Below are 12,961 nucleotides of genomic sequence, written 5' to 3'. Positions count from 1 at the left end.
CATTGGAGTCCTGCGTTGCCAACTAATGAGGAAGGAGCCATTGCCTCAGAGGCAACAGTGCCTTCTCTATATTTTATTATTTTTTTTGAACTATATGTATATATATATATATATTATATGAGAATTGTATCCGTTGGTAAAAAACAGTAATATTAAAAAAAATTCTTCTATAAATACTCATCTATTTCATTCAATTTTCACACCATTTCATACATTTTTCTTCCAAATTATCAATATCACAAAATTTATTTTTTTACCAATGGATTCCCAAAATTCTCAAAATTTTCCAAATTCTCCAAATACCAACTCCCAAAATCTAAATTTTCAAAATTCATCATTTTCTCCATATACCAATCCCCAAAATCCAAATTTTCAATATTCTCATTTCAATCAAAATTTTCAAAATACTCCTTCTATTAATCCTCAAAATCCAAATTTTCAATATTATCAATTTAACCAAAGTTTTCCAAATTCTCAAAATTATCCCATGTCCTCTTACCCTTACCAAAATTTTGGCTCTATTGAGACACCCCAACAAGCTCCATTCTTCACACCAACAAATTCACTACCATATGCATTTCATATGCCTTCCCTACACCAACCCGAAATTGTTTCAAGAAATTATAGGCCAAGTATGGAAAAGTCTAGTATTGATTTGAATCGTGAAACATCATCGACATCTGTCTCTGAAACCCAACCTGAACATAGTGTTGAAGGGTTGGAAAATGTAGTTCTACACAATGAAGATGAATCAAGGCATAAATGTAAAGTCAGCTGGAGCAAGGAAGCCACTATACTTCTGATAAGTGGATGGCTTAATACATCTAAGGATGCCATTGTGGGGAATGACCAGACTTCTACACATTTCTGGGCTCGAATCGCAGATTACTTCAACACCAACCAAAAAGGTGAGCAAGCAAGGACTGGAAGGCAATGCAAAGACCATTGGAACAAGATGAATCAAAAGGTGGCGCGATTCAATGGATGTTATAAATGAGTTCAATTAGCACATCACAGTGGTTGGTCTGATGAGCAAATTATTGAGAATGCACATCAATTGTACAAATCTGAAAATAACAACTCAAATTTTCTGCTTGTGGATTGTTGGAGATTGCTAAAGGATGAGCCGAAATGGAATACAATGTACCAAACAAAAGGTGGTAAGAGAACAAAGGTGTCAGATACAGGGGCATTTACTTCTTCTTCCAATGCAGATATCAGTGATGATGAAGTACGTGAAGTGCGCCCTATTGGCCAAAAGGCAGCAAAGAGAAAAGGGAAGGAAAAAAAAGACACACATGCTAGATTTATAGAGATTAGTGAACGGAAAGCATCTGCATTGGAGAAATTGGTGGCGATAAAAGAGAAAGAGGCAGAAGATAATAGGATGACAAAATACATGGATTATCTCATCATGGACACGTCGCATATGACTCATGAACAAAAGAAAGATCATGAAAACTTGTGTACTTATATTAAGAATAATATCCTGAAGTTGTAATTGCTATGTATTTTTATCAACCGCATTATTATGTATTTTATTTTATTTAAATAAATTATCCTTTATGTTAACGGCTATATTTCAAAGGCTATATTTTAACGGCTACATTTTAACGGCTATATTTTAACAGCTATATTTTAACGGCTACATTTCAACGGCTATATTTCAACGGCTACATTTTAACGGCTATATTTCAACGGCTATATTTCAACGGCTACATTTCAACGGCTACATTTGAACGGCTACATTTGAACGGCTACATTTGAACGGCTATATTTTAACAGCTATATTTCAACGGCTATATTTCAACGGCTATATTTTAACGGCTATATTTCAACGGCTACATTTTAAAGGCTATATTTCAACGGTTATATTTTAACGGCTACATTTCAACGGCTATATTTCAACGGCTACATTTCAACAACTATATTTTAACGGCTACATTTGAACGGCTATATTTCAACGACTATATTTTAACGGCTATATTTCAACAGCTACATTTTAACGGCTATATTTCAACGGCTATATTTTAACGGCTACATTTCAACGGCTATATTTTAACGGCTATATTTAAACGACTACCATGTCTATAAATACCAAATTTCAATATTCCTTTTACTCAACTCTCCATTCAATCCTTCATTTTACTCTTTCATTCATCTTTCATTCCCAAATATCATATACTCTAAGTTCAACAATGGATTCGCCAAATTCTCTGAATCCATACGACAATATGAGTCTAGAGGATATCATAATTGCAGAGTGTACTGACGATCATGATGATCAATATTTCAAAGCGCTCATGGATGGAGGTAGCTCAACAAGACAAGGAAGAAAGAGAGCCCACATTGATAGAGGTCATGTAGAAGGACACCAACGTTTGTTCGATGACTACTTTTCTGATGAACCGGTGTATACAGAATATCAATTTCGAAGAAGATTTAGAATGCGTAGACATGTATTCCTACGCATAGTGCAAGCTCTAGAAAATCATTCAGAGTATTTCCATACGAGGTTTGATGCAGTCGGTAGAAGGGGGCTTTCGCCATTACAAAAGTGCACCGCTGCTATGCGAATGTTGGCATATGGAGCGCCTGCCGATTATGTTGATGAGTATGTTCGAATTGGTGAAACTACTGCTATTGAATGTCTAGTCAATTTCGTTCGAGGAGTGAATGATATTTTTGGGACCGAATATTTAAGACGGCCCAATGCTGGGGACATTCGTCGCTTACTTCAAATAGGGGAGGTGCGTGGTTTTCCAGGCATGTTGGGAAGCATTGATTGTATGCACTGGGAATGGAAAAATTGCCCAGTTGCATGGAAAGGACAATTCACGCGAGGTGATCACGGCAGGCCAACAATCATGCTCGAAGCAGTTGCATCACAAGATCTCTGGATATGGCATGCATTTTTTGGTGTTCCGGGATCCAATAATGATCTGAACGTGTTAAATCAATCCCCATTATTCACTGAAATCTTACAAGGGCAAGCTCCAAGAGTTGAGTTTACAATAAATGGCACACAATACAACAAGGGGTACTATCTAGCAGATGGTATCTATCCAGAGTGGGGTACATTTGTTAAAACTATCCCACTACCTCAAGGAGAGAAAAGAAAATTATTTGCTCAATGCCAAGAAGCGGTACGTAAAGATGTTGAGCGAGCATTTGGAGTACTTCAATCTCGTTTTGCTATTGTACGAGGACCTGCACGTTTTTGGCAAAGAGATGTTCTCAAAGATATTATGTATGCATGTATCATATTGCACAATATTATTGTCGAGGATGAAAGAGATGCATATGAGAGTTTGGTTGATTTTAATTATGATGACGGCCCTACAAACACCCCAACAGTTGAAGTATTGCATGGACCTATTTCCGACTTCCCGACAATGCTGCAAAGAAATGCTGAAATTCGTGATAGAAATATTCATCGCAATCTTCAAGCAGACTTGGTGGAACACATATGGTCAAAATTTGGAAATAATTTTAATTAGTTTTTTTTTTAATTATGTTAGATTGATTAATTACGATTATGTCATTTTATAAGTTTTTTTTAAATTTAGTCTAATTTAAATATCATGTACTATTTATTTATATTAATATATGAATTTTAAAAATTTAGTATGATAATATTTATAATTATAAAATGATATATTAAATAATAATATGTGGGGACCATGGTTGGCAATTTTTAGGGTAGCTTGCATTGGAGTATTTTTAAGAAATATGTTGCCAAAAGTGATGTGGATGAAAGAGAAAATAAAAAATTATATTTTTTAGTTGATTTAGACATTTTAGGCAATGTTGGAGTAGTTTGCATTGGAGATGCTCTGAGGCGAGTGTTATTTCTTTGTAAATCTACTCGGTTTCTAGCTGATCGTTGAGATGGTTCTCATTTGGAAGCCAGGATGATTTTGAATGCTTCAAGTAGACTTTTCACTTTTTCTCCTCAGTCTCGAACTCCTCTTCTCCTTAGCCGTTCTTGATTCATTGATCTGTGTTGTCCTTAACGAAAAGGTTTCGCCCGAGCTAGTCTATGTGTGCCAATCATTGTGCTCAAGTTTTATGTATAATAGATAGTGTCCGACGAAGTAAAACTATCTCTACCAAGAAGACAACTCCCATTCTTTGAGCTATCCACAATATTAATACTAACAAATCACATACTTATATTCCAGTAATACAGAAGCAAAAAAATTTCACGAACGAAGTATCAAAATAATTAAAATAGTATAAAAATCAAAGACCTAAATGCTTTAATTTATAGTGAAAAGTGAGTTAATTAATACTAACAAGTGACAGCCCCATTATCTCTATAATATTAATACTAACAAGTCACATACTCATATTCTAGTAATACAGAAACAAAAAAATTTCACGAACGAAGTACCAAAATAATTAAAATGGTATAAATATCAAAGACCTAAATGCTTTAATTTATAGTGAAAAGTGAGTTAATTATTTTTTGTGAATCTAATTTATTGAAAAAATTTCCTCGAAAATATAAGTGTTAGAGAATATTATATATTTCAATGGCAATATAAAATCAAGATACAATTTTAAGCAAGATATTACAATTATACAATTTGATGGATAAATGAAGTTACAACTCTAATACAAAATATACACAAATAAAATGGATACATGAAGAAGTAGAAGTGACAATAATAATAAAAATAAACGAAAACAAAGAAGAACAAGAGAATAAAATAAGAACAACAATAGAAGAATATGAAGAACACTCTTACACTCACACAACTTAAGTGAAGAGTAGTAGAGATGACTAGATTTGAACAAGGTTCGAAACCTTTGTCCAAAAACTTATTTCCCCTATCTTAGCACAAGGGACTCTCAAGTTTAGAAAATAGCTCTCTAGAATTATCAAGTCTTATTTTTTCCAGCTAAGTACTAAAATGGATGGAAAAACCCTATTCACAAGTGACCAAATTATCTCTATTTATGAAGTTTTGGATCACCATTTCATTTTAAAATTCCACCAACCCCTTGACTGTTACCAATGATAAATTAGGTGTTTATGGAATTTAAGGAATGATTTGGGAGTTATTTGGGGAGTTACAACGTTCAAAGCATAAAAAAGATGCTTCAAAACCAAAACTGTCATGTTACTGATTTGTGACCCCAAGTAACAGTTTTGGTTACAAGCGGCCAAAAAGTCCCAACTTTTCTCCCATGCAATTTTGTAACATTCGAACACTTATTGTCTGTCAAAATAGCATCCCTAACAGCTATAAAACATTATAGCACATAAAAATTAAATCAAGAATATATAACTCCATTTACATATTGATTATAGTGATATTTTGAGAGTTACAGATCAGTAACCAATTTGTAACTTCTCTTTGTATGTTACAAATTGACAAAATGACATTTTGTCACACTCATTTATTCAACATTATATAATTTATATAAAATAATATGACAAGAAATATTATAAATCTCCAAAATAATAAATAAAAGAGTAAATACAATTTTAGATTCTATATTTTGTTAAATAACAATTTATACCCTGTATTTTGCAAAATTGAACAAAATGATACCTAAATAATTTTTCAATATAACTAAAATACCCTAAGATTTTTGAATTAATGAATTAATTAAATAATTAAAAATATATTTTAAAATAAAAAAGAAAAAAAAAACTCGTATTTAATTTTCCTTTCCTTTTCTCTCGCCTCTCTCTTCTCTTCCCCTTCCTTCCAGTCTTCTTCTCTAGTGTTCTTCTTCTTCTTCTTCTTCTTCTTCTTCTTCTTCTCTGTTAATGGTGATGGCTCAGAATGTCATTCTCTTCTCTTCTACTGTTCGTCTCTCTTCTCTTCTTCTTCAAGTGCTCGTGGCTCATGGTACGCTTGGGGAGGCGCAGATCTGCTACATTTCCCCAATCCCGACCCCAAATCCCCTCCACCTCCAGCGCCCTTCGTCCCAAACCCCGACCAGATACGCTCCACACCCAGATCCATCGTAGCCTTGTCCCAATATTAAAAACAAAAATTATGCACACCCAAATCAGATCCAAACAAAAAATCATACAAACAAAATCATAAAATCTTCCTCTTCGCTAGTTTTGTAGAGCGTTGAGGTGTTCTAGGGCTCTCAAAAGTCTACTCTTTGGCGAGCCCGGTGACTACGTGCAGATTTGCAACCATGGAAGTTTCCTTCCCTATATTCTCATCATGAAGCTTCAAATCCGAAGAATCGAAGCTCTGGAACTCAAAAGTTTCGCCTCCTCTCTCTTCATGAAGCTTCAAATATGAAGAATCCAACTCACCTCACAAATGAGATGATCCCTGAAGCTTCATAAGCCCCTCCACTTGTTCCCTTCACTCGTTGGCCACCTCCGGCATTTCCCCTCTACCCCAGCACCCAACCAGTAGCAATGGCCAATCACCTGCAAAAAGAGAATGAAAGAAGAAGAAGAATACTTTGGGATTTCTAGAATCGACAACGACAAGAGGGTTAAAGACAGAATCAAGAAGAGAGAGAAGTGAAAAAAAATTCTTTTTTTAAAATATTTTTATTTTAAAATCAATTTTATTTATTTTTTATTTTAAAATCTATTTTTAATTATTAAATAAATTCATTAATTAAAAAACATGAGAGTATTTTATTCATATTAAAAAATTATTTGATCAAAATTGGGTTTAGGGTATTATTTTGTTCTATTTTGCAAAATACAAGTTTTAAATTGTCATTTAACAAAACACATGATAGGAACTTCAAAACATATAAGATGCAAAATAGTATTTACCCTAAATAGAAATACCACAAATAAAGCCATTGCAATATCATCAAATGAAAATGTTCTTAGCACCAGCTATAAGTATTGACAGCACAATAGGCCTTATTGGCTCATTCAACTCTTTAAGTGTAAGGCAAAGTTAGTACGTTAACTTTGTTCTCATTTATGAAGCCAAACTTGTGTGTAAGTGTAACTTTCCCTACTTACTATTGTTTATCATACTTGGTTTTTTCTTCGAAGTTTTGCTTGCTTATGTCTATTTCTGGTATTTTGTTTCAATATATTCCTTTTATTTTTGAAAATGACTAAACTAAAATACCAGTCCTACATATGTACGATTCGATAAGTAGTATTTAGCAATTTGTTTTCTTCTTCTTCTTCTAGATAGGTCAAAGTTGTCACCTAGAAATTGGAAGTACACTTTCAAAGAAAGATATTATTTATTTTTGGTGGGATAGACTTTGTTGACTACAAGTCATTAACTTTTGAAAATTTGAGTGACTAAAATGTCATGATTATAATATTGAAGAATACTACTAGCATATATTCACTTTTAAACTTTTGAACCTTTTTTCAGAGCAAAAAATAAAAAATCTTTTCAACATTTTATGTTTCTCTTTAGTGTTCCCATTTTGGTCTTTATGTAGTACTCCTCCGTATAAGTCATAAAATTTTGCAATTCAAAAGTACATGTTTTTGGTCCTTTCAATAAGGACACTCTATTTTTTTTTAATCATTATACTTTGTATTCTATATATTATACGTAAATATTACAAGTAATTCGGTTCAAAAGATTTGAATAATTTCTATATTAACCATCAACTATTAGTACATTTAATTTTGATAAGTACACTTTACTTTTATTTTTTAAGTAGACTTGAATTTTATTTTATTATCCTTGAACATAACACTATTTTTTTTAGTTCCCAATAATCTAAGCTAACCTAACGCATGTTGACAAACACATCTATGTATCAATAAATAACACCTTATTATATTTTTTTGGAGTATTTGTGGTATAAATACTTAACATTTTTCATTTTATACACTTATATATCTTTTATTTTACCGTAAAAAATGCTGAGCGTTACATTTTACTCACTTCCGTAACTTCTAGTTTCGTTAATTGGAATTGGTGGACACGTGGAGATCCCAAATTCAATGTAGTTTTAAATACCAATTTATTACAAATTTCATTTTCAAAACTTAAAATTAATTATGAATATGTTTTATTAATAATAATATATACTAAATGAAATAAAAACCCAAATTAATACCTAATACCCCAAATAAGTCTCATAGCCCATTAACACTTTTTAAACCCAAAACCCGTACGAACACCTGAATGCCTAACAAAGAATTTGAGAAACCAGTTTGAGCTGAAGGTGGAAGACGACTAAAGGTGCCCTCCAACGAACTCGATAAGGCCTGAAATGGTAGATGCATATTCCTCTTCATCTCAGCAAAGCCATCGTACCTATTGGTAGCAAGACAATTCTCGCAACAACTTAGTGAAGAAGAGGACTTTTGTGAGGTCAAAGGCTCCGAGCACTTGTGATTGTGGGGCACCTTGGGTTGAGAGGACTTTATGGACAAATACTAATCCTTGGAGAAGGTTCATAAGTTGCTACAAATTGAGGGTAAGTTCGTTGTCTTTTATTTTTGTGCATTTTGTTTTGTTTAAACTGAGGGTAATTTCCTTCTTTTTTGTTGTTGAATTGTTAGTTACATGGTGGGTGCAATTTCAGCTGGATTAACCATGAAATTTGTGAAAGAGCCAAGCAAGTTATACTAGGGCTTCTTAGAAAAATCAAGCAGGAAGCAGCACATACTATGGAACATGAATACTGAATTGAGGGGCCAATGGCATGTAGTTCTTGTTATTTGCATGAACATGGTGCTGTAAATGGGGGTGGTTGTTAATAGGATATAATTATGTTACTTTTTAGCCTTAGTTCTTTTTATGTGTGGTTGTGGTATTTTTCAGGTTGTTATATGTTACATGGATATTTGAGAAATATTTCAAAATTTATTTGAAATAATATCTTCAGTCAAGAGAAAAACAATGGAAGATATTTCTTTGAATAGATTGGAGAAGATTAAGGAGAATTCAAACTTAATTTGTTGAAAAAATATTAGATATTTGGAATTTGACATATCCCAACTCACATATCCAAATTACATGTTCTTGGTGGCGTTGGAATGCTTATTCAAAGGCCTTCAAAAGTTTGTTTCATAAGCAAAGTCAAAAATAGACGTATACGAAGTGATTTTTGACCTATAAGATTACACATTCTAGATATATGAGATTTGAAATTCAAATGAAGATATTTTGGAGCATCATCAGCGGGGGCGAGGTGACGGGTTTTACTATTTAACCCGTTTTCCTAATACGGCGGCGGTCATCGAGCTGCCAAGTCATCTAAATGACTTCAAGGACCAATTTTTCATGTCAACTGGGTTCCGGAACTATGAGCACCACTACTTCAATCATCCTCGTACGTAAGTAAACCCTGAACCTAGCTCGCCTTTTGAGTTTTGTTTAATTTTAGCTCCCCCGTACTCCATTCTGATTCTAGCCCAATCTTGCAGCCATCTACGCGAGGACCGAGAAGTCTGCGATCCTCGGGGGTCAATATGAAACACTAGCGAGCTTGCCCCCCAGTGAAAAGGACTACCGCGCGCTCGTGACGGACGAGACGATGGTGTTCTGCAAACTGATCTTTCCAAATCAGACTCTGAACCTGAAGAGGCTCCGGGGGCCGCCCCCAGCTCGCGCAAACAGACCTATCACCGTGGAGGAGGTCGCGGAAGAGGAGGACGAGGAGGACGAAACAGCTGAAGTTCCGCTCGTGAGGAATAGAAAGAGGAACTTGGAGGTCGCTCAGGGGATGGATGAGGAGAGGATCCAAACCAGAGCAGCCGCGGGTCCTTCCGGTCAAGGTAACCCTTATTTGTTTAAGAATGTAGATAGGGCCACTGCAGACCCCCGGCTGGTTAGGTTCAACCCTAGGCAGATCGTCCATCGTCACGGGAGGGACCTGGACCTGAATACACTCCTGCTCCATTGTGTTGACCGGCTCGTGCTAGATCACCAAGAGAGCCGGCCTAGGGGTACCATAGTAGTAGATAACACCCTAGCTTTTAGGTCGATCCTTTTTGAGGAGTATGGGACCAACTTACGCACATGGCCATCACTTCAGAGGGGTACCTATGCCCCGGGGCTTAGACAATATGTAGAAGAGTCAAGCCCCGAGTCAGAACCGGACCTAGAATCCGCGCCAGTTCGTGAGATAATTGTCCTAGGCTCTTCCAGCTCGGGGGGTAGGGCTCCCTTAATATTCGTATACTTTTTTGCTTTTAACCTCTGCATGTTTGCAAACTTGTAATAACCATGTTTTTGTCTTTGGCAGAAGAGATGTCTCAGCCCGGGGGTAATCTGCGGGGTGTAGTCTTCGGCTGGAATCCCCCAGCAGGGCCAAGGTTGAAAAGGCTCCGAGAGTCCAAGAGCGCGGCCGGGGCCTCCACCAAATCCCCGGCTAAGGAGAAGGAAAAGACCCCGCCATCCCAGATCGAGGGGGCGATCCTCCCTGTTGCCCGAGCAGGACACATGCCCCCGCCGCCCCAGCGGTCTCCACCAGCCACCCAGAACGTGGTACTAGAGGTCGGGACTCCGGACGTACGCATCCCGGTCGACCCCCAGGATCTGGGAAAGATCCCAGAAGCATTCCGGGGGACGGTGTATGAGTCGGCGAGCTATGCCGTTAGCCGCTTCTACAAGCTCAAAGAGAAGGATCTCCGGGCTATCGAAGCAACGAGCCCGGTCCGAGTCATAGAGTCTTCGTTGGACATGACCCTAACGGTAACCTGCCCCACTCTTTTAAAGCTGTAACACTTACACAATGCCTTGTTTTTCCACTTAGCCAACTTATCCTTCCTTTCTTGCAGAGCATTGCTGCCGCTCATCGAGGTATCGCTAGGACCAAGGCTCAGCTCGAGGTGATGGAGGCTGAGCGCCAGGCCGCCCTTCAGGAAGCTCAGGCGGCGAAAGATGCGCTGGCGGCTTCGAAGGCCGAGCTAGAGAGGAGCCGCTCCGAGAACCGAGAACTTAAAACCTCCCTTGCCACTTCGCGAGCAGATCTCGAGGCAGCGAAGACCGAGGCCCAGACTGCCCTGGAGGCCGCCTTGGAAGCCGAGCGGGCGATCTCAGAGCAGTCAATGCAGGACCTGTTCTATCACTACTGGGCCCATAACCCGGATGCTGACTTCTCTTTTATGCTGCCGGACCTCCGGGCTTTTTTGCTGCCGAAGCTCCAAGCCCGCCTAAACAAAGAGGCACCGCCCTCGGAGACTGGGGAGGCCTCTGGCGCGGTGGAGCAGGAAGAGACCGCGACCTCCAAAGGACCAGCTGATGGGGCTTAGGGCACTTCTCTTTGAGCAATTTTAATTATTTTTATTTTCTTTGTAACCTTTTCATGAGATGTTTTCACCTCGAGACGATTTACTTGGCAATCTTAACTTATATATATATATTTTATATAAGCTTAGTTCATGCTAACCGTTATTTATATCCCAAGCTCTTTAAGAAAGAGCCACGACCAATAAACTTAAGTTAACTTCCAAGTCTTATGACCCGGTTAAAACCAGGACCTTATTTTGAAAACTTAGTTCGTGTTAACTTTTATCCATATCCCGAGCTCTTTAAGAAGAACCACGATCAATAAACTTAAGTTAACTTCTAAGTTTTATGACCCGGTTAAAACCAGGAACTTATTTTGAAAACTTAGTTCGTGTTAACTTTTATTTATATCCCGAGCTCTTTAAGAAGAACCACGATCAATAAATTTAAGTTAACTTCTAAGTTTTATGACCCAGTTAAAACCAGGAACTTATTTTGAAAACTTAGTTCGTGTTAACTTTTATCCATATCCCGAGCTCTTTAAGAAGAACCACGATCAATAAATTTAAGTTAACTTCTAAGTTTTATGACCCGGTTAAAACCAGGAACTTATTTTGAAAACTTAGTTCGTGTTAACTTTTATCCATATCCCGAGCTCTTTAAGAAGAACCACGATCAATAAATTTAAGTTAACTTCTAAGTTTTATGACCCGGTTAAAACCAGGAACTTATTTTGAAAACTTAGTTCGTGTTAACTTTTATCCATATCCCGAGCTCTTTAAGAAGAACCACGATCAATAAATTTAAGTTAACTTCTAAGTTTTATGACCCGGTTAAAACCAGGATAGGACTTAGTTCGCGCTAACCCTTACCCATAGATAAGAGTCAACACCTAAGTCGTTAAGGAGACCTGATTATGTCCAGGTACCATATGCCCCCCAAGTAACTGGGAAAGGGTCTTTCGTGGTTACTTTTAAAATCACACTTGCAAATAAAAAGAAACATTCGATTCTTATTTATACATAGAAAGTGGCCCTCCAGGCCTTACAAGTGGATCATTGATAGTATTTCTTTAAGTGAATGGCATTCCAAGTCCGCGGGATCGCCCCTCCATCAAGTCAAGCTAACTTATAAGTTCCCTCCTTGATGACTTCGATGACCTGGTATGGTCCTTCCCAGTTTGGTCCCAAAACCCCATCTTTGGAATCTTTTTCGGCCAGGAAAACTCTCCTTAGGACCAAATCGCCAACGCTAAAGACGCGTTTTTTGACCTTGGTGTTGAAGTAGCGAGTGATATTTTGTTGATAATGGGCGAGTTGGAGTTGCGAATCCTCCCGCTTTTCATCAATCAGGTCTAGGGAATGGCACAGGAGTTCGTGGTTCCGGTCTTGGTCGTAGGATTGGACTCTATGCGACAGAACCTTAACCTCCACGGGGAGGATTGCTTCACTCCCGAAGGCTAGGGAGAAAGGAGTGTGACCCGTGGGAGTTCGATGCGAGGTCCGGTACGCCCACAGGACCTGGGGGAGCTGGTCTGGCCAGACCCCTTTTGCCTAGTCTAGCCTCTTCTTGAGGCTTGTCTTTAGAGTTTTGTTCACAACCTCGACCTGGCCGTTCGCCTGGGGATAGGCCACGGATGAGAAACTTTTCACAATTTCGTGCCTTTCACAAAATTCGGTGAACAGATCGCTGTCAAATTGGGTGCCGTTGTCGGAGACGATCTTCTTATGAAGGCCAAATCGACAAATGATGCTTTTCACCACAAAGTCGAGTACTTTCTTCGATGTTATTGTCGCCAA

General features: G+C 37.6%; 2 protein-coding genes across 2 annotated transcripts; both read left to right on the top strand.

The window, feature by feature from the left end:
* The first annotated feature begins 634 nt into the window (after positions 1 to 634).
* Positions 635 to 1,880, top strand: LOC133815647 (glutathione S-transferase T3-like). Its single transcript, XM_062248460.1, has 3 exons — positions 635 to 930; positions 1,018 to 1,466; positions 1,855 to 1,880. Exons 1-3 carry the CDS (start codon positions 635 to 637, stop codon positions 1,878 to 1,880), a joined length of 771 nt encoding a protein of 256 aa, XP_062104444.1.
* A 239-nt stretch (positions 1,881 to 2,119) lies between these two features.
* LOC133816771 (uncharacterized) lies at positions 2,120 to 3,500 on the top strand. The gene has a single exon (XM_062249091.1). The coding sequence runs from the start codon at positions 2,199 to 2,201 to the stop codon at positions 3,498 to 3,500; it is 1,302 nt and encodes a 433-aa protein (XP_062105075.1). The 5' UTR covers positions 2,120 to 2,198.
* Positions 3,501 to 12,961: the final 9,461 nt, after the last annotated feature.

Source organism: Humulus lupulus, chromosome 2, assembly GCF_963169125.1.
Source record: "Humulus lupulus chromosome 2, drHumLupu1.1, whole genome shotgun sequence".
Lineage (NCBI taxonomy): Eukaryota > Viridiplantae > Streptophyta > Magnoliopsida > Rosales > Cannabaceae > Humulus > Humulus lupulus.
The sequence above is the reverse complement of the archived record's forward strand: the minus strand, read 5'-3'. Positions and strand labels throughout refer to the sequence as shown.